This window comes from Dendrobates tinctorius, unplaced genomic scaffold, assembly GCF_039654945.1.
Source record: "Dendrobates tinctorius isolate UK_male_01 unplaced genomic scaffold, ASM3965494v1 ptg000028l, whole genome shotgun sequence".
Taxonomy (NCBI): Eukaryota; Metazoa; Chordata; class Amphibia; order Anura; family Dendrobatidae; genus Dendrobates; species Dendrobates tinctorius.
Window position 1 is genome coordinate 22,013,286 of NW_027361696.1, and position 21,943 is coordinate 22,035,228.

General features: G+C 44.6%; 1 protein-coding gene across 2 annotated transcripts in view; it reads right to left on the reverse strand.

Annotated features, from left to right (window-relative positions):
• Positions 1–21,943, reverse strand: part of NFKBID (NFKB inhibitor delta) — a 70,683-nt gene that overhangs the window by 16,161 nt on the left and 32,579 nt on the right. The window contains exons 1-2 of one of the 2 annotated variants that reach the window (XM_073570460.1): positions 12,133–12,455; positions 1,903–1,979 (exon numbers count right to left, since the gene is read on the reverse strand). In XM_073570460.1, the coding sequence (XP_073426561.1) occupies positions 1,903–1,979; positions 12,133–12,163 (108 nt within the window). In that variant the 5' untranslated portion in view covers positions 12,164–12,455. Of the gene's footprint in view, positions 1–1,902; positions 1,980–12,132; positions 12,456–21,943 lie in introns of those variants that run through there. The other variant, XM_073570459.1, reaches the window with a different exon arrangement.

Below are 21,943 nucleotides of genomic sequence, written 5' to 3' on the forward strand. Positions count from 1 at the left end.
GGGGAGAAATAAGCTATAAGCTTATTTTGCCCACTGACAAAGACATGAACAGTCTATAATTTTAAGGGTAGGTTAATTTTAACATTGAGAGATAGAATATCAATAATAAAATCCAGAAAATCACATTGTATAAATTATATAAACGTATTTGCATTTTGCAGTGAGAAATAAGTATTTGATCCCCTACCAACTATTAAGAGTTCTGGCTCCTACTCAATGTGAGAATGGATGGAGCCATGTACCGTAAAATCCTGAGTGACCACCTCCTTCCCTCCGCCAGGACAATAAAATGCGTCGTGGCTGCATCTTCCAGCAAGACAATGACCCAAAACATACAGCCAAGGCAACAAAGGAGTCCCTCAAAAAGAAGCACATTAAGGTCATGGAGTGGCCAAGCCAGTCTCCAGGCTTTAATCCCATAGAAAACTTATGGAGGGAGCTGAAGCTCCGAGTTGCCAAGCGACAGCCTCAAAATCTTAATGATTTAGAGATGATCTGCAAAGAGGAGCGGACCAAAATTCCTCCTGACCTGTAGGCAAACTTTAGCATCAACTACAAAAAACATCTGACTGCTGTGCTTGCCAACAAGGGTTTTGCCATCAAGTATTGTCTTGTTTGCCAGAGGGATCAAATACTTATTTCTCACTGCAAAATGCAAATAAATGCACCGTATATAATTTATGCAATGTGATTTTCTGGATTTTATTTTTGATATTCTATCTCGCAATGTTAAAATTAACCTACTCTTGAAATTAAAGACTGCTCATGTCTTATTCAGTGGGCAAACTTACAAAATCAGAAAGGGATCAAATACTTATTTCCTTCACTGTATTATCTATCTATCTATTATCCATCTAACTATTTTCTATCATCTATTATCTAGCTATCATCTATCAGATCCCCTGCTGTAATGTCAGTATTGTCTTTTGCTTCCTCCCCTGCCCAGGAGATGTGGTATGCTCCATAAGGTCAGACATTGACAATTTTTAAAATGAACGTTCGTTCGTGGGAAAACCCCTTTAATGTGACCGGCTTCCTCTGCCTGTAGACACGTCGCGCATCTGCCGCTGGGATGAGCCGACTGATTCACTGCGCCTACGCGGTATTCACGCAGGCGCAGTGCGACGGTGTTCCGCTGGTGGTACCGAGCAAGAGGCTGCGTGAGTGTTTGAGTGAGTGTGAGTGTGTGAAAGTGAGTCTGAGTGTTAGTGAGTGTGTGTGTGAGTGTGACTGTGAATGTGAGTGTGTGAATATGAGTGTGTGTCAGTGTGAATGTGAGAGTGTGTGTGTGTAGTGCGACAGTGTTCCGCTGATGGTACTGCACAATAGGTTGGTACCAGCAGCAGTTTCGATACTGAGACACCCATCACTTGGGTGTCCCAATATGGCAGTCGGTGAACTTCCTCCGCTTGGAATTCTGGGATACGGTGACATCTGGACAGAACAGGAAATGAAAACATTACAAGGCAATTATATGAATAGATTTTACTCATTTATATAGCACCATTAATTCCACAGCGCTTTACACACATTATCATCGCTGTCCCCTGTGGGGCTCACAATCTAGATTCCCTATCAGTATGTCTTTGGAATGTGGGAGGAAACCGGAGAACCCGGAGGAAACCCACACAAACACGGGGAGAACATACAAACTCCTTACAGATGTTGTCCTTGGTGGGATTTGAACCCAGGACCCCAGCGCTGCAAGTGCTAACCACTGAGCCACCGTGCCGCCTGCATTCACAGAGTGCTGCTGTGCTTTTTTATACATATATATGTATATTTTTCTTAATATTGCTCATTAACTAAATATCTATATACAATATAGATTTAAAGTATTACAATAAATAATATAATAAAATAACTTATTTACCATAATTAGAATACATTTTCACTAGTTACCTGGCCGGGGTTGTGCTGTCGTTTCTGCTCAAGAAGCTGTTTAACCGTTTGTGGAGGGGAAGAGTACGGCCTGCAGTCTATAACAGTGGGAAAATGCAAGAAAAATACATTTACATAGAAATACACGCTGTCAAATAGTGGTGGGGAGAGCTGCCGGCCAGTCCGAGCATTGCGTTGCAATCCTCGTCTGAGTTACATGGCCGGCTGACTCTTCCCTTGTAATGTTTATGCTGGACAGTGACATATATTTCGGTTTCTTGCTAAAATACTACTTCAGGTTTTAGGTGCCAACCTTTACTCATATAACTTGTCAATATTTGTTACACACAATGCAATTTGCCCATAATCAGCTGATAGTTTTCTAAAAATTATTTTAGTTTTTTTTTTTAAAGTAACCTCAAAATACTGTTAAACAAACAAAAAAATGGAAAATAAGCAGATACAACAAAATAACAAAAACAATACACAATAAAACTATAAAATGCTGATACATACAGCATTAATAACAAATGAAAAAGTAAATAAATAAAAACAAAAATAATCAATGTATTAACACTAATTTGATAGCATATCACAAAGATGACTAAAAAAAGGTAAAAGTATAAAATAAGCCAATACAGTGAAACAATATAAAAAAGTCCAATAAAAATCTAAAATTCTGATACATAAAGAAATAATAAAAAAATGAGTAAAATTAAATAGTCAATATTAACATTAATCTGATCAAACTTAAAAAAGTATTAATAATGAAAAATAATAAAAAATATGTAAAATAAGCAGCGGTAATAAAAAATACAAAATACACAATCAATAATATTAAACATCATACTTAGCACAAAAATAAAAAAATGCACAAAATATATAACCATATTAGCATTAATTTGATAGAACTTCATAAATATAGCTAAATAAAAAACTAAAGTAAAAGTATGAAATGAGTAGTCACAATAAAGCAATATAAAAACATTTATAGAACTTCATAAAATATGGTTAAATAAAACAATAATATAATAATAAAAAGGTAATGAAAAAGTATAAAATAAGCACATACAATAAAACAATGTAAAAGACATTACACAATAAATAATATAAAACACACTTAAAGCAATAATAAAAAAATGTAATAAAAAATGCAAGAAAAACAAAACAACATATTACCATTAATTTGGAAGAATATAAAAAAAGGGTTAAATCAAAAAGACAAAAAAATAAAGAAAAGTTTAAAATAAAATGATAAAGTAATATAAAAACTATACACAATAAACATGAAAACACAGATAGATTTTGAAATACTAGTACAAAAATGCAATGAAAATAATAAAAATAATCAATATATTAACATGAATTTGATAGAAAATAATAAAACTTGTTGATCCTCAGTGATCTCAGCCTGATGCCAGTCATAGGATGATGCAAAAGTGAAAAATAACTAATGATTGTATTAATCACTATTCAGATCTGCACTCGGGAATTCCACGATACTGTACTGCAATTCTTATGCAAAAAAATCGAATAAAAAAATAAGTAAAAAAAGTGTCCTCAGTATGTCACAAATGCTATTATTCCCCCTATTCTTATTGTAAAGCACATGAGCAGAAATGAAACTTAGGTTGGGTTTGGTGCGGTTTTTCCTTTTCACGAGAAGTAAAGTCCTCTGCATCATGGCTGCCGGAGATTATTATGATTGATGCTGCTGAGTAAGCGAGTCACTGACAAAGGCCAACGAGGAACGGCCACAAAAATTCTCATGAATGTACGTGGTGTAGGAAAGCACACAACGGTCATAGCAATACTGCGACCTCCGACCACCAGCATACGCAGAGTCTACACGTGCATCTGACCGTGTCAGGGACCTAGTCAAAACCAGTGGAGTAAAAAGAGTCGGATGGGCTCGGAAGGAAAATTTTGACCTGCCCCTCCACCTGAATGTTGATCAGATGTATGGGCCCTCATAGCGCTCAGGACATACGTATTGCTTTCACTCCCCATTCTGTAGTAATGACCCCCATCCTGGTATATATATTCCTATCCTGGTATATATGAATCCCATCCTGGTATATATGAACCCCATCCTGGTATACAGTATACGTGCCCCATACTGGTATGTATGTCCTCCTTCCTAGTATATATGTCTCCTATCCTGGTATATATATCCCTCATCCTGGTATATTTCCCCATTCTGGTATATATGTGCCCCATCCTGGTATATATGTCCTCCTTGCTAGTATATATGTTCCCCATCCTGGTATATATGTCACGCATCCTGGTATATATGCCCCCTATCCTGGTATATATATCCCCCATCCTGGTATATACTGTATCCCCATTCTGGTATATATGTCCCCTATCCTGGTATATATATCCCCCATCCTGGTATATATGTTCCCCATCCTGGTATATATATCACTGTCCTGGTATATATGTCCCCCATCCTGGTATATATATACCCAACCTGGTATATGTCCCCCATCCTGGTATATATGTGCTCCATCCTGGCATTTATGAACCCCATCCTGGTATATTTGTGCCCCATACTGGTATATATGTCCTCCTTCCTAGTACCATATATATGTCTCCTATCCTGGTATATATATCCCCCATCCTGGTATATTTCCCCATTCTGGTATATATGTGCAACATCCTGGGATATATGTCCTCCTTGCTAGTATATATGTTCCCCATCCTGGTATATATGTCACGCATCCTTTTATATATAACCCCTATCCTGGTATATATATCCTCCATCCTGGTATATACTGTATACCCATTCTGGTATATATGTCCCCTATCCTGGTATATATATCCTCCATCCTGGTATATATGTTCCCCATCCTGGTATATATATCACTGTCCTGGTATATATGTTCCCCATCCTGGTATATATATCCCCAACCAGGTATATGTCCCCCATCCTGGTATATATTTCCCATCTTAGGCCCCTTCTTGGTATATATGTCCCCCAGCCTGCTATGCATGGCCTCCTTCCTAGTATATATGTCCTCCATCTTGGGACCATTCCTGGGAAAAATATGTTCTCCATCCTGTTATAAATGTCCTCCTTCCTAGTATATGTACTCCATCTTGTGACCCATCCTGGAATACAGTGCTGAAAAAAAGTATTTAGTCAGCCAACAATTGTGCAAGTACTCCCACTTAAAAAGATGAGAGAGACCTGTAATTGACATCATAGGTAGACCACAGCTATGAGAATCAAAATGAGAAAACAAATCCAGAAAATCACCTTGTTTGATTTGGCAAGATTTATTTTTCAAATTATGGTAGAAAATAAGTATTTGGTCATTAACAAATGTTCATCTCAATATTTTCTTATATATCCTTTGCCAGCATTGAAAGAGGTCAAATGTTTCCTGCAAGTTTTCACAAGGTTGGCACACACTGTTGGTGATATGTTGGCCCATTCTTCCATGCAGATCTCCTCTAGAGCAATGATGTTTTGGGCCTGTCACTGGGCAACACAAATTTTCAAATCCCTCCAAAGGTTTTCTATGGGGTTGAGATCTGGAGACTGGATAGGCCACTCCAGGACCTTCCTATGCTTCTTACGAAGCCACTCCTTCGTTGCCCTGGTGGTGTGCTTGGGATCATTATCATGCTGAAAGACCCATCCACGTTTCATCTTCAATGCACTTGCTGATGGAAGGAGGTTTGCACTCAAAATCTCACGATACATGACCCCATTCATTCTTTCATGTACACGGATCAGTCGTCCTGGTCCCTTTGCAGAGAAACACCCCCAAAGCTTGATGTTGCCACCCCCATGCTTCACAGTAGGTATGGCGTGCTTTGGATGCAACTCGGTATTCTGTCTCCTCCAAACATGACAAGTTTTGTTTCTACCAAACAGCTCTACTTTGGTTTAATCAGACCATATGACATTCTTCCAGTACTCTTCTGGATAATCCAAATGCTCTCTAGCAAACTTCAGACAGGCCTAGACATGCACTGGCTTAAGCAGGGGGACACATCTGGCATTGCAGGATCTGAGTCCCTGGCGGAGTAGTGTGTTACTGATGTAGACTTTGTTACGGTGATCCCAGTTCTCTGCAGGCCGGTCACTACATCCCCTTGTGTGGTTCTGGGATTTTTGCTCACCGTTCTTGTGATCATTTTGACCCCATGGGGTGAGATCTTGCATGGAGCCCCAGATCGAGGGAGATTATCAGTGGTCTTGTATGTCTTCCATTCTATTATTATTGCTCCCATAGTTGATTTAATCACACCAAGCTGCTTGCCTATTGCAGATTCAGTCTTCCCAGCCTGGTGCAGGGCAACAATTTTGTTTCTGGTGTCCTTTGACAGCTCTTTGGTCTTCGCCATAGTGGATTTTGGAGTGTGACTGTTTGAGGTTGTGGACAGGTGTCTTTTATACTGATAACAAGTTCAAACAGGTGCCATTACTACAGGTAATGAGTGGAGGACAGATAAGCCTCTTAAAGAAGTTAAAGGTCTGTGAGAGCCAGAAATCTTGCATATTTTTAGGTGACCAAATACTTCTTTTCCACCATAATTTGCAAAATAAATCTTGCCAAACCAGACAAGGTGATTTTCTGGATTTGTTTTCTCATTTTGACCCTCATAGTTGTGGTCTACCTATGATGTCAATTACAGGCCTCTCTCATTTTTTTAAGTGGGAGAACTTGCACAATTGGTGGCTGACTAAATACTTTTTTTCCCTCCTGGTATATATGTCCTCCTTCCTAGTATATATGTCTCCCATCTTGGGACCCTTCCTGGAATATATGTTCTCCATCTTGGAATATATGTGCCTAATCCTGTTATAAATGTCCTCCATCCTAGTATATATGTCCTTCTTCCTGATATATAAGTCCTCCTTCTTGGTATATAAGTCCTCCTTCCTAGTATTTATGTCCTCCATCTTGGGACCCTTCCTAGTATATATCCCCCATCTTGGGACCATTCCTGGTATATATGTCTCCCATCCTGTTATAAAAGTCCTCCATCCTTGTATATATGTCCCCAATTGTGGGACCCTTCCTGGTTGTGATGGTGTTATATGGTGTGTGGGGTGTTCGTGATATGGTGTCTCATTTCATCTATGTTCATATTTTTACTGATTTTATGCGTGTTGTCAGTGCTCTGTATCATTCTGTGTATTCCCTGGCACCTCACATCTTCTTGTGATGCCGCCCTCCTGCTTGCTTCATTGCTCCCCTGCATCGCGCTCCTGCACAGGCGTACTTTTCTGTCCTGTTGAGGGCAGAGCAAATTACTGTAGTGCATAGGCGCCGGGAAAGGTCAGAGAGGCCCAGCACCTGTGCACTGCAGTACTTTGATCTGCCCTCAACAGGAGCGTGATGCCGGGGAGCGATGAAGCAAGCAGGATGGCGGTGTCGCAAGAAGATGGGAGGCACCGGACTCAGACCTGCGACACCCATCGGATCGGACCGCACTGGACCGCCCCCCTGGGTGAGTATAATAAAAGTTATTTTTCTTATCCTTCAGATCGGACGAGGACCTTATCTACAACATTATAGAATGCTGTAGATAAGCCCTGAAAGACAGTGGCCACATCTTATAGTGGACAAAACAGGTGACAGGTTCCCTTTAATTACCTTATGAAAGGTCCAATATTGAATTAGCTCAGTTACCATCTGTAGACTGTATGTGCCCATGCCTCTTAATGATCCCCTGCTGACATTTCCTGACTGTCCATCCATGACCCCTCTTCTCTCCAAAATGCTGCAAAACACTCCCTGCACTAGCCTTGATCTCTGATGCACCGTTCCCAGGTCTGGGGGGGCTTGAAAACCATCCAACCTGCCTGCCTACCCCTTGATATAAGGAGGGGGCCTGAGAAGGACATGGAGTTCAGTAAGCTAGATCCTGAGGCTACGGCAAACACCCCAGAGAGACTTGGAGAAACCCTGGTTACCCTGGAAAATACTGCTGGAGGATTGTGACTCATCTCCCTGGACATTTATCTCATTACTAGACTGTACCTGTATTCCTGGACTAATTCATCTTCTGTGTGCTGGATTGTTTTATGGACGTTTCGGCTTGAATGTAATAAAAGGTTCTTGGGACTGTTCACTCTGGTGTGTATTGTGGTGCGAGGAGCCGGCGAGTTTCTGCAGCGCAAAACATTTCAGCTGAATGTGCCTCCTCCGACTCACATCCAGCTGAAATAACCACTGGTGTCACCGTCCCCTCTCCCAGCACAGGCCTGATCATGGTCGCACCCTATGCAACTGTGATAGTTACGTCCCTGGTCAGAAAAACCCCACAGAGCAATATGACTCTCAGCAGAGCTACTGCCCTAAAGGATGCTGTAATGGCAGCCATGCTGTTGTTACACAACTTTCTCAAAAGCAGATAGAACTAAGAAACTGCTGAATACAAACGGTACATAAACGTGTGCAAATCTGATACATTTCCATTCCATCTGCAATAAAAATGTAGGCTTCATTTCAAATCCCCTCTCGTTTTGTGTACACAACGCCTATGCGATGCTATAGTGGCACTTGAAAGTCTGTGAACCATTCATAATTTTCTATATTTCTGCAAAAAATTTACCTATATCTATATCAGTTTTTAACACAAGTCCTTAAAGTAAATAAAGAACCAAAATCAAACAAAAGAGTTAAAAATATTCAACTTTGTAATTTTTTAAAATGAAGAAAATGATCCAATATCTCATGTGCGTTGACAGCAAAAGTATGTGAACCTGTAGAATTAGTAGAAAATTTAAAGGTGAAATTAAAGTCTTGTGGTTTTCAAACAATAGAATGACAATCGGTTGTGAGTGGGCGACCTGTTTTATTCAAATAATAAGGATCTATCAAAGCCTGAACTTAACAACACATTTATGGAAACGTGTTATGGCTCACATAAAGGAGATTTTTGAGGACATCAGAAAAAGAGTTGCTGATGCTCATCAGGCTGGAAAAGACATCTGCAGAGAGTTTGAACTCGACCAATCTACAAACAGATTGGAGGAAACACAGGACCATTATTGTCCTTCACAGGAGCAGTCCACCAAGAAAGATTATTCCAAGAGCAAAGTGACAAATAGTCCACAAGGTCACAATGGAACCTAAGGTAACTTCTAAGCAACTAAAGGTCTTTTTCACATCAACTAATGTTAATGAGTCTACCATCAGGAGTATACGAAACAACTATGTGGTGCATGACAGGATTTTGTGGATAGATGAGCCCATACTATGCCCACTGTCTTGGGGTCATACTTGACTCCGAGCTTTCATTCGCCCCCCACATCCGATCACTGGCTCGCTCTTGTTATTTGCACCTCAAAAACATTTCTAGAATTCGACATTTTCTTACTTTCGACTCCGAAAAAACTCTTACTGTTTCTCTTATTCATTCTCATCTGGACTACTGTAACTCTTTTCTAATTGGTCTCCCTCTTACCAAACTCTTCCCCCTCCAATCTGTCTTGAATGCTGCAGCCAGGATCATATTCCTCACCAATCGTTACACCGATGCCTCTACCTTGTGCCAGTCATTACACTAGCTACCCATCCACTCCAGAATTCAGTATAAACTTATTACCCTCACCCACAAAGCCCTCCATGGCTCAGCACCACCCTACATCTCCTCCCTCGTCTCAGCCTACCACCCTACCCGTGCCCTCCATTTTGCTAATGAGTGACCTGATGTTAACGTCCTCAATAATCAGAACCTCCCACTCACGTCTCCAAGACTTTTCACATGCTGTACCAATTCTTTGGAATGCACTTCCCAGGTCAATACGATTAGTCCCCAATCCCTACAATTTTAAGTGTGCCCTAAAACGCATTTAATCAGACTGGCCTACCGCCTCAACACATTAACCTAACTATCCCTGTGTGGCACAGTCAAAAGTCTTACCATAACCAGGTTCCCCGCATCATGTTCCCACATGCTTTATGCATCTATGAGCCCTCTGTGTCTGTACTGTTACACACTTAACATTTTGGCTGGTCCAAACAATCAGGGTAATTGTTACCATCCACCTTTCGTGTCTCCCCTTTTTCCTCATAGATTGTAAGCTTGCGAGCAGGGCCCTCATTCCTCTTGGTATCTGTTATGATCTATGTGGCTATTGTTATGCTGTAATGTCTACCGTCTGTACAAGTCCCCTCTGAAATGTAAAGTGCTGTGGAATATGTCGGCGCTATAGAAATAAAATGATTATTATTTATTAACTATAGATTTTGGTGAAGCATTATGTTTGGAGAAACAAAAACATTGCATTACGGCATAACAACCTCAGACCATCGGTGACATATGGTGGTGGTAGTAACAGGGTCTGGGCCTGTCCTGCTCCATCTGGGCCAGGGTGGCTGCCATCATTGATGGAACATTAAATTCCAGGAAATCCTAAAGGAAAATGTTGGGACGTCTGTTCATGAACTGAATCTTAAGACAACGTGAGTTATGTAGTTATGGCCCAAAGCTACAAATCGCGGTACAAAAGAATAAAGAAGTTCTAGAATGTCTCAGTCTGGACCCGAGTCCTATAGCAATGATAGAAAGGACTTGAAGGGAGCAGATAATGGTACAAACCCACCAACATCAGAGGTGATGCTGATTTATAGGGAAGAAGGGGTTAAAGTTCCCCCATCCAATGAGCAGAACTAATCACCAATTACTGGAAAGATTATCTTCAGTTATTGCTGTACAAGGAGCCACACTGCATGCTGAGAGCAAAGGGTTCACATACTTTTACCAATCACACACATGATATGAGAGCATTTCCCTTAATAAAAAATAAAGGCAAAGCTTGTTTTTGGATGAACTTCTTTGATTTGATTCTTCATCTACTTTTAGGACATGAGTGAAAATCTGATAAAGTTTTAGGTCAATTTTTTTCAGAAATGTAGAAAATTCTGAAGAGTTCAGAAACTTTCCAGCTCTGCGGCAAGCCATCATGGCAGATAGTAAAATAGGAGTCCGATGGAAGATAAGACCCAGGATCAGATCCGGAGCTCTGCATAGGAGCTGCAGATAGAAGGGAGGATGGCTTTTAATTTAATAGTTGCAGAAGCAGATAAATAATCTGAGCGTCATCTGCGCGGAGCAGTGCGCCGGCGCTGCCTCCGGGGCTGGTGACACGAGGCCGCAGAAGCCGGGTGTCTGTCAGGGACCGGGTTTCATTCTTCCCTGCGCTGTCGCTCATTGTGTGACTCTGTGGTGACGAAAGAGATGTCTGTGGGCGGCTGCAGCTGTCACTGGAGCATAGAGAGGAATCCCCACTAGTGACTCAATGTTTGGGAAATCCACCCCAGACCATGAGATCACGTATACTGTCTATGTATCTATTATCCATGTACCTATCTATTATCTATCTGTCATCTATTATCTATCTATTATTGATCTACTATCTATTATGTATCGATCTATTATCTATCTGTCATCTATTATCTATTATTGATCTACTATCTATTATCGATCCACTATCTATTATCTATTATGTATCTATCTATTATCTATCTTTTATCTATCATCTGTCTATTATCTATCAATCTATCATACTGTATATCAATCTATTTATTATCTATTATCTATCTATTATCTATCTATCATCTATTTATTCTCTATCTATCTTTCTATACATCAGCTATTATCTCTCTATCTAATAAGAAAAAAAAATCATAACAGGATTACAAACAAATTTGTTTACAAGAGTACGTGCCACAATTCCAACTCAAAAAGTGATTATTAGTAATGAAAAAAACCATGTGCATCATAAAATACCCAGGATATTTCATGATCTGACACGTGACACCATAAACTCAGCGGTGATGTCACAATGTTGCTGTATCATAAGTAAATCTTTAATTAAAAGTATCAATTAATATCTGAATATTAGATTTCTTCAGCACTGTTCTTCTTCCATTTAGTTGTTCTAAAATAATTTCTGTTGACAGCTAGGAATTTATAATTATTGAATGACAAAATGTCAACAGAATAAGCAGTGAAAATATAATTCATAAAATACAATATATAAAGCTCAAATAACAGAAAAATATCAATGCATGTAATAACAATCAATCCGCCATACAATCATTGCTATATCCATCGGTATTATGAAATCAATTATATTTTAAATATCATTTTTATTTTTATAAATTTTATTTATTGCTATATTGCTACAATTCTATATCTATTCTTCTTTTCCTGATTTTTCTTCCTATATGTTCTAGATCTACTCTATGATTTGCCTCTTTCTGGCTCTACAGCACATACCTCTAGAGGCGGATGCTGGAGGAGAGCTCATCGCCTCCCCTCCGCGGGCGTCCTGTCCGTGCGGCTCCAGCGCAGCTCCGATATCTCGGGTTCTATGTGAATGTTACAGAAAGTTGCCTGTTCGGTCTTTAAGAGGAACTTACTAAACTCCACCCCGAGGAGGAAGAGACGGAAAGAAGTAGAGAGTGAGACAACGCAGCCGAGATGAAGCGATAACAGGGCTGTAGATACAGAGGAAAAGACAAGGGAAAGTAACCAAGTGGAAGAAAAAAAAGATGAAGCGGTTAAAATGTGCCATGAGCAGCATCACTGCACAATCTAGCCGCAAGATCACATCATTATATGCTGAAATGTACAATAAAGTGATATCAGCAGGTACTAACCCCACAACCACCCCCTCAATATCGAGCTGCCACCTCACTAATATTGGAGCTGCCACATACTAATATTGGAGCTGCCACCACACCAATATCGGAACTGCCACCTCACCAATATCGGAGCTGCCACCTCACCAATATCGGAGCTGCCACCTCACCAATATCGGAGCTGCCATCTCACTAATATTTGAGCTGCCACCTCACCAATATCAAGCTGCCACCTCACCAATATCAGAGCTGCCATATCACCAATATTGGAGCTGCCACCTCATCAATAGTGGAGCTGCCATCTCACCAATATTGGAGCTGTCATCTCATCAATTTCGAGCTGCTACCTCACCAATATTGGAGCTGCAACCTCACACTACCATTGGAGCTGCCATGTCACAACTATCAAAGCTGCTACCTCACCACCATTGGAGCTGCTACCTTACCAATACCAGAGCTCTGCCACCTCACCACAACTGGAGCTGCTACCTCACTACCACCGGAGCTGCAACTGGGTCGCCCTCCCAGGGCCGTGGGGTACTCGGTACCGGGCCGGTATCAGTGGGGTGTGTCACAGCAGCGGTGACCCGGACCGTGGTCCTGGGCGCCCAAGTAAAAAGGGGAGATGTGAATGGTGGAATGTAGTTAAATTAATAGTTCGTGACGCCACCTGTGGTGTTCGGCAAGGGAGGTGTTCAAGCCGACGCTGCAGACAGATCCTCTGGGACAGATGGTGTGGTGCAGCAAGGCTGGTATAGCCCTCCACAGGCATGGCTGCTGTCCCAGGGCAGAGTAGATGTGGAGACACTTGGATGATGTAGTGTTCGGCGCAGGGGATGTAGCAGTGCCAGGCGGACGGACGCAGGAAGGAATGGAGGACACCAGGACATGTAGTTCCAAAGCTTTACTCACAGTCTGTAGTGCCAGCTTCTGTGCCGTGTCCTCCGGGTCAGGGACTCAGTCAACCTCCAGGCAAGATGGAATGCTCCCTTCCACACTCCGCCAACTTATGTGCTTTTCCTGAACGTCTACTCTATAGCGCCTTTAAGTGTCAAGATCTCCAAGTACTGTTTTACACTGGAGTTCCTCCTGACAGATGTTCCCAAGAACTCTACTTGCATGGCAGACAGCTGTAGCCTGCTTCAGGGACTCTCTACTCCTAAGTCCCGGCTCTCTATCCGTGTTGCTGTTGTGCCCTCAAGTATTAGATGGGAGTAGTGCATTTACAGCCCACTACTCCATCGGTGTCTGCTGCAGAACCATTAGTGTCCATACAACCTCAGGGACCGGGTCCCGGCCTTGCGCTTAGAACTTCTAGGCAGGGTTCTTCCTCTAACCCACGTCCTCTGTGTTCCCTTTTACTCCTATGTTTCGTACTTGTCTTTTTCTCCTATGGAAGCTCAGGCTTCAGTTCAATGTCTTTCTCCTTCTTTCCTTTCCCGTGCCAGCTGGCTCAGGTCACTGAGGCAGCTGCAGCACTCCTTCCTCCATCCCTCTTCCAGGGATCCCCACTCCTCCCGAGTGGCTTCCTCTCTCCTACTCTCCTTCTGACTGACTGACCTGAAATCCTAAACCATCCCGCTCTTTTATGTATTCTCAACTCCACCCACCTCCCAGCACGTCTAGTGTTCCAAGCAGGGAACCACCAAAGGTGCTCTGCCTCTCTCTAAGCAAGGAGCCGCAATGTGGTTTTGCTGAACTGCTCTATTGTGTGGGGTGCGAGTGTTGGAGCGTGGTCAGGAGCCTCCAACCTACCTGGATGGTGGGGCACCACACCTTAGGAGAAGGTGCAGTACCTCTGTGGCGACTGAGCTTCAGGGGCGCCACATACTGCCCCGTTAAACACAGCACGTCTGCGGGCTGCAAGGTATACAAAGTTGACAACACAGGAACATACACATTTTTGCAATGCTGAATAAACATTTCTTATACTAAACTTCCCAATGTGAGAGGCACTCATTCTTGAACGTTGCAAACAGTTATTAATTCCTAAGTCAAAAGTGCAATTTTCCATACAATACTTAATTCAAAGTGCTATTATCTGTTACTCTCTATCACTTCAGTATTCTCCATCAACACATTTCTTTTCTCTCTTTAGTGCACATTTTCTACTTTCTTTCAACTCTGAGTGATAACCGTGATGCCTGGTTCATCATATACATTTTCAATTCTTTATTCAAATCTCTCATCTCTGTATCAAAACATTCCTAATTCTATATAAAAGCCATTTCCTAGTTACCAATACTCTTATAAGACACATCATCAAATACTTCACATTAAAACTTTTCAATAATTCTTGTAAGTGCTGGACACCACTCCAAGCCGGGATCTCTTGCAGTGTCCTTTGATTGGAGTCATGCGCCAAATGAGGTAGACGTAATCTTCGCAAAGTGTCTGTATGTAAAACCAAGAGAGGGCACCTAAAGAGGTGCAACTATTTACAAACAAAAGTTTTTGGATCACTCCAAGTTCATGATCGCTCAGTTCAAATGTAAAGTGTTATGAATGAGTCACCGAGGAGGAAAAAGCAAAAAGCAAGCTAAGCCCAGAAAACCGGAGAGGTTGGTAACTAGCGGATTGCAGACCCCTAATCCTATCCACAACAACTAACAGTAGCCGTGGAGCGTGCCTACGGTGGTCCTAGACGCCCCGTCACGGCCGGAGAACTAAATAAGCCTAAAGAAAGAAAGGGAAAATCTAAACTGCCCCAGAGCAGACCCCAAAGCAATAGACAGCCCCCAACATGTATTGTCGGTGAAACAAGATGAAAACACAGACACAGGTAGAAAGATAGGCTGAGCAAACGATGGGGCCCTCGCTAACTAGAAAGGACAGGAAAGAAAAGCTGCTGTCTGCAATCACGCAAAAAACCCTGCCAAAAAGAATGTCCAACACGTCTGATAGAAAAAGGCCCTGAAGTCGCTAGACTTCAAATCACTATATCAGCACTCAGGTATATTCTGAAGACAGAGCAAAAGAGATCAACTGATCAGAGACAAAAATGGGAATTCAGCCCAGTCCCAGCCAGGGCTGGCTGAACACAAAAACTAAGTAAACCAGACAAAAACTCATATGAACAATAGCAGAGAAAACTTAGCTTTAGGGAGGCAGGAACCAAACTGGAAACCAGGAGCCACAGTCAGGAAAAATCACCAGCAAGAAACTAGGGAGTCGGCTGCTTTAAATCCAATCAGAAACTCCTGATGTCAAATCGCAGTCCTCTTCCTCAGGTGGCCGATCTCTGCCATTTAGATCAGCTTCATTACCTCCCTTCACCAACAGAGGGAGTCCAGATAGAGAACTCACTACTCCTCTGTCAGCACAGCCAGCTCCATAACCCTCACCAGAAGCCAGAGGCAAACCCGAAAATAAGCTCACAACAGTAAAGGCTGCCAATAAACAGGGCAACTCTGGAAAAACAAAACTAAACCATGATGGTCAAAAATAGAACAAAAGGCACAACAGTGCAAATGAACCCTCCTTGGTAACGAGAGTTAGTGGTTGTTGTTCCCTCCGGTGGTTCTGAAAGCTGCTGTTTGGGAACTGCTGCCAGATGTAATACTTTGGGTGTCGTCATCCTGTTGCTGGTTGCTTGCTAGTCGCATGTACTCTGCTTCCCACAGGGAGAGATAGGGACTGGTTGGGGTAATTGAAAGGGCCATGGAAATGTCTACTGCCTGTGGGGACGCATATCCGCTACCTCCGATGGCACTTCTGCTGCTGTTGGCGACTCAGCCGGCGCTGGCACTGGTTCCTCGGAATCCGATTCTTCAGTGTCCATCGTGACCTCGGGTGGCAGCCTGGGGCTGCCGGCGGAGGTCAATTGGGTCATTTCTATTGGTAGGTTCCGTTCCCAAGACTAAGGTCAAGTCTGGGGCGGTGGTCGTACCTTGTGCCTCCAGGCGAGGTTCCAGTCCCGGCTCCTGGTAGTGGAAAGCGGCAGCCGCAACTTCCGGAGTTGTGGACGGGGTGGACCGCAGCTGGATTCGGGCAGGGGCAAGCCCGGTTTCAGCCGGGGTCGTCTGTGGAGGCCGGTGCAACCGCGCCCGGTCCAGACGGGGACGCGGTCCCGGCCCTCCGTTCTGCTCCAGAGCCCTCATATATCTCCTCCGGACGGGACTCATCCAATGGCAATATCGGTTGTAAGGTGGTGGCGGACGCTGCAGAGGATGTATCAGCGGTTGCAGCCTCCGCAGTGGCGGCCTGGGGGCGAGTGGCTTCTCCTCCCCCCATTCTTCTATCTTCTTTTCTCTTTCCATTATGGCATTCTTCTCCCTCCTCTCTCGGCCCCTTTCCCGCCACTGGCTTCTGCCCCTCCTTCTTGGGGCGGCGTCTTCTTCCAGCGCCTCCATACCAAGCCAGTATACGAACCCCTCGGGGGGTGGGCCATGTTGCTGTCACATAGTAATTCAGGCAGGGGAGGCCCAAGACTGTTCGCGGTCTTTTCCTAGGACCTCCAATCTCGTCACGCCCTTCTTCTCCATGCCAACGCCCATTTTTGATGTTCATTTCACAGTCTATTAAATTGGGTCTTCTGCACATTCTCAAAAAGGTTTAAGTCCAACAAATCTTAGGCGCACAGAACCCGATGGCATCGGGTCTCGTCATCCTGTTCGTGACGCCAAGTTGGGTCGCCCTCCAAGGGCCGTGGGGTACTCGGTACCAGGCCAGTATCAGTGGGGTGTGTCACAGCAGCGGTGACCCGGACCGTGGCCCTGGGCGCCCAAGTAAAAAGGGGAGATGTTAATGGTGGAATGTAGTTAAATGAATAGTTCGTGACACCACCTGTGGTGTTCGACAAGGGAGGTGTTAAGCCGATGCTGCAGACAGATCCTCTGGGACAGATGGTGTGGTGCAGCAAGCATGGTATAGCCCTCCACAGGCAGGGCTGCTGTCCCAGGGCTGTATAGATGTGGAGACACTTGGACGGTGTAGTGTCCGGCGCAGGGGATGTAGCAGTGCCAGGCGGACGGACGCAGGAAGGAATGGAGGACACCAGGGCATTTAATTCCAAAGCTTTACTCGCAGTCTGTAGTGCCAGTTTCTGTGCCATGTCCTCCGGGTCAGGGACTCAGTCAACCTCCAGGCAAGATGGAATGCTCCCTTCCACACTCAGCCAACTTATGTGCCTTTCCTGAACGTCTCCTCTATAGCGCCTTTAAGTGTGAAGATCTCCTAGTACTGTGTTACACTGGAGTTCCTCCTGACAGATGTTCCCAAGAACTCTACTTGCACGGCAGACAGCTGTAGCCTGCTTCGGGGACTCTCTACTCCTAAGTCCAGGCTCTCTATCCGTGTTGCTGTTGTGCCCTCAAGTATTAGATGGGAGTAGTGCATTTACAGCCCACTACTCCATCGGTGTCTGCTGCAGAACCATTAGTGTCCATACAACCTCGGGGACCGGGCCCCGGCCTTGCGCTTAGAACTTCTAGGCAGGGTTCTTCCTCTAACCCACGACCTCTGTGTTCCCTTTTACTCCTACGTTCCGTACTTGTCTTTCTCTCCTATGGAAGCTCAGGCTTCAGTTCAATGTCTTTCTCCTTCTTTCCTTTCCCGTGCCAGCTGGCTCAGGTCACTGAGGCAGCTGCAGCACTCCTTCCTCCATCCCTCTTCCAGGGATCCCCACTCCTCCCGAGTGGCTTCCCCTCTCCTACTCTCCTTCTGACTGACTGCCCTGAAATCCTAAACCATCCCGCTCTTTTATGTATTCACAACTTCACCCACCTCCCAGCACGTCTAGTGTTCCAAGCAGGGAACCACCAAAGGTGCTCTGCCTCTCTCTAAGCAAGGAGCCGCAATGTGGTTTTGCTGAACTGCTCTATTGTGTGGGTGCGAGTGTTGGAGCGTGGTCAGGAGCCTCCAACCTACCTGGATGGTGGGGCACCACACCTTGGGAGAAGGTGCAGTACCTCTGTGGCGACTGAGCCTCAGAGGTGCCACACAACCTCACTACCATCAGAGCTGCCATGCCACTACCATCGGAGCTGCCATGTCATTGGGTCACCCTCCCAGGGCTGTGGGGTACTCGGTACCGGGCCGGTATCAGCGTGATGTGTCACAGCAGCGGTGACCCGGTCCGTGGCCCTGGGCGCCCAAGTAATAGGGAGATTGAATGGTGGAATGTGGTTAATTGAATGAATAGTTTGTGACGCCACCTGTGGTGTTCGGCAAGGGAGGTGTTAAGCCGACGCTGCATGCAGATCCGCTGGGACTGATGGTATGGTGCAGCAAAGATGTAAAAGCTCCCCACAGGTGAAGCTGTAGTCCCAGGGCAGTGTAGATGTGGGGGCCAAGGGGAGACGTAGGTGAGGCGGTGTTGGGCACCAAGATGTAGCAGTGCCGGGTGTGTTGGCACCGGAATAAGTGGAGGACACCAGGGCATGTAGTTCGAAAGCTTTACTCACAGTCTGTTGTGCAAACAGGTGCCTGCCTCCGTGCCGTGTCCTCCGGGTCAGGGACTCAGTCAACCTCCAGGCCAGGTGGAATACTCCCTTCCAACACTCCACCAACATGTGCCTTTCTGAACGTCTCCTCTTATAGCGCCTATAGATGAAGTACTCCCAGTACTGAGTTACACTGGAGTTCCTCCTGTCCAATGTTCTTATGAACTCTCCTTGTACGGAAGACAGCTGTAGCCTGCTTCGGGGACCCCTTGCTCTTAAGTCCCAGCTCACTATCAATCTTGCTGTTGTGCCCCCAAGTCTTAGATGGGAGTAGTGTATTTACAGCCCACTACTCCTCCCGTGTCTGCTGTAGGACCATTAGTATCCATACAACCTCGGGAACCGGGCCCCAGCCTTGCGCTTAGAACTTCTAGGCAGGGTTCTCCTCTAACCCACGTCCTCTGTTCCCTTTTGTCCTCACGTTCCGTACTAGTTTTTCCTTCTTATGAAAGATCAGGTTTTCCTGCAATGTCTTTCTCTTTCCTTCCTTTCCCGTGCCAGCAGACCCAGGTCACTGTGGCCTGCTGCAGCACCTCCTTCCTCCAACCCTCTCTCAGGGATCTTCTCTCTCCTCGCACTGAACTCAGCTCGCACTGAACTCCACTCGCACTGAACTGAAATCCTAAACCGTCCCGCTCTTTTATGTATTCTAACTCCACCCGCCTCCCAGCACGTTTCGTGTTCCAAGTAGGGAGCCACCAAAGGTGCTCTGCTACACTCCAAGCAGGGAGCCGCAATGTGGCTTTGCTGCACTACTTTGTGATGATGGGTGCAGGTATTGGAGCGTGGTCAGGAGCCTCCACCTTACCTGGATGGTGGGGCACCACACCTCAGGAGGAGGTGCAGTACCTCTGTGGCGGCTGAATCCTCAGGGGTGCCACATCATCACTATCGGAGCTGCTACGTCATCACCATTGGAGCTGCCACCTCACCAATATTGGAGCTGCCTTCTCACCACAACTGGAGCTGCCACTTCCCTACCACCGGAGCTGCCATGTCATCAATATCGGAGCTGCAACCTCACCACTAGTGATTGAGCACCAAAATGTTTGTGTACTCATTACTCGAGTTGAGCAAATCGTAATGCTCGGCTGCTCGACCCAAGTGACAAGTATAGTGGAAGTCAATGGGAAACGCAAACATTTTTCCAGCACCCAACCCACCCCACCCTGCCGAGGTCTGGAGGGATCTAAAAATTGCTGAAAACGATGGAAACAGCACTGAAATGGCATGGGAACACATGCAGAAGACCCCTGGAAGCATCTCTGAATCCCTGGTTGCTGTTGGGAACAATGTTGTCAGAGTATTACGCCACTTTTATGGACTGACAATAACACATACAAAACTGCAGTTAAAATGAATTTGATTGGAAACAATGATAAAAAAACATTCTCTCCAGGACAATGACTTGTATTTAAGGCAAAATAAATAATAATGAAACAATGCTCCTCCACACGTTGCTGCATTTTTAAATTACTTTCAATGGGGAAAAAAAACATTCTACTAAAAATGTAATTTTATAATTTTAATACCTTATCTGGCCATGTGGTGTGTGAGACATGATCAGACACATGCGGTTTAATTTATGAAGGAGGGACTCTGGAAGTTACACTTTTTTTTATCAGGGCCAGCAGGCAGCCCTCACTATTTAATTCCCAAAATTAGACCAAAATTAAAGAGGACACACCTCAAACTATAATAGACACCAAAAAAACGGAAGTCTGAAACCAAAGTATAATAAAATGAAAAATTTATTGAATACAAAAAATAATAAATAAAATAAAATAAAAATACATTTACATAAAGGGACAAAAATGGACAGAATGAGCTCCAAGAGGTCTACATAAAAAAGACATCTTTATGTACTGGTAACAATGAAATCACATATGGTTAGATAGTAAATATAGAGCAAAATAGCCTTATTACATAGGGATTTCAAAAAAAGAAAAACAAAGTGCCAAGTGAGTCATGTATATTATTTACATGGAATGTAAAATAATACCAACAGTGGCTGCAAATGTTAACAATATAGTGTCATAATATATGGCAAGATAGAATTTGAAGTGCAATAGTGCAAAGACAAATTGCAGTGGCAGTCGGTAAAATATAAGGTGCAACACTGCAACAATGGCTAGCTCTGTTCTCGCTCTGACCTGACTCTGTGTTTCTGCCTACGCTCCGCTCCGTGTTCCGTTCCTTGTCTAGCTTAGCCTTGTTTCTCGCTTTGCCTCGCCTTGTTTATTAATGTGCCCTTTGCATGCGCCTGGCCTTCCTAGCCTCCTGCTTGTGCCTCAGCGGTGCCCGCCCTAGCCATGCCCGCCTGCTTGTGCCTCAGCCGTGCTCGTCGGTCAGTGACAGCTGTGTCGCCTGCTATGCCCCAGCCGGGTTCGCTGGAGTCTTGCCCGCCTGTTTGTGCTGCAGGCCGTCCACCTAGTCAGTGCCCCAGCTGTGCTCTCTGTGCTTCCTTGCACTCACGCTGTCTCTGCACTGTGTTTGCTTGCTCCTCTCTTAGCACGCGCAGGCCCTCGCCTGCCCCATGGCATACCTCCCCGTGCTTTTGTAAAAGTACGCGCAGGTCTTGCCATGTACCCTGTCGTGCCCTCTCGCACGTACAGGTCCTTGACTGTACTCTGTCCCTGGTGTGTCCTCTGCATGTGCAGGACTCTGCCTTGAACCCTGACCCTGGCGTGTCTCTCTGCACACGCAGGACTCTGCCTTGTACCTTGTGCCTTGGCGTGTCTCTTCACACGCATCCTGTCTTGTTTGTTGAACTTTGAATCCTGGCGTGTCCCCTACACACGCACCCTGCCTTGCACCTTGCCCTGGACCCTGGTGTGCCCCTAGCACACACCCTGCCTGGAATCCTGCCTTGGACCTCAGCGTGTTCCCTAACACGCACCATGCCTGGAGATCTGTCGTGTCTCCTTGCCTGAACCCTGGTTTGCCTTCTGGATGCCCGGAACATGCCGATCGCTGCCAGAGATCGTAAGCCTGATGACTGCG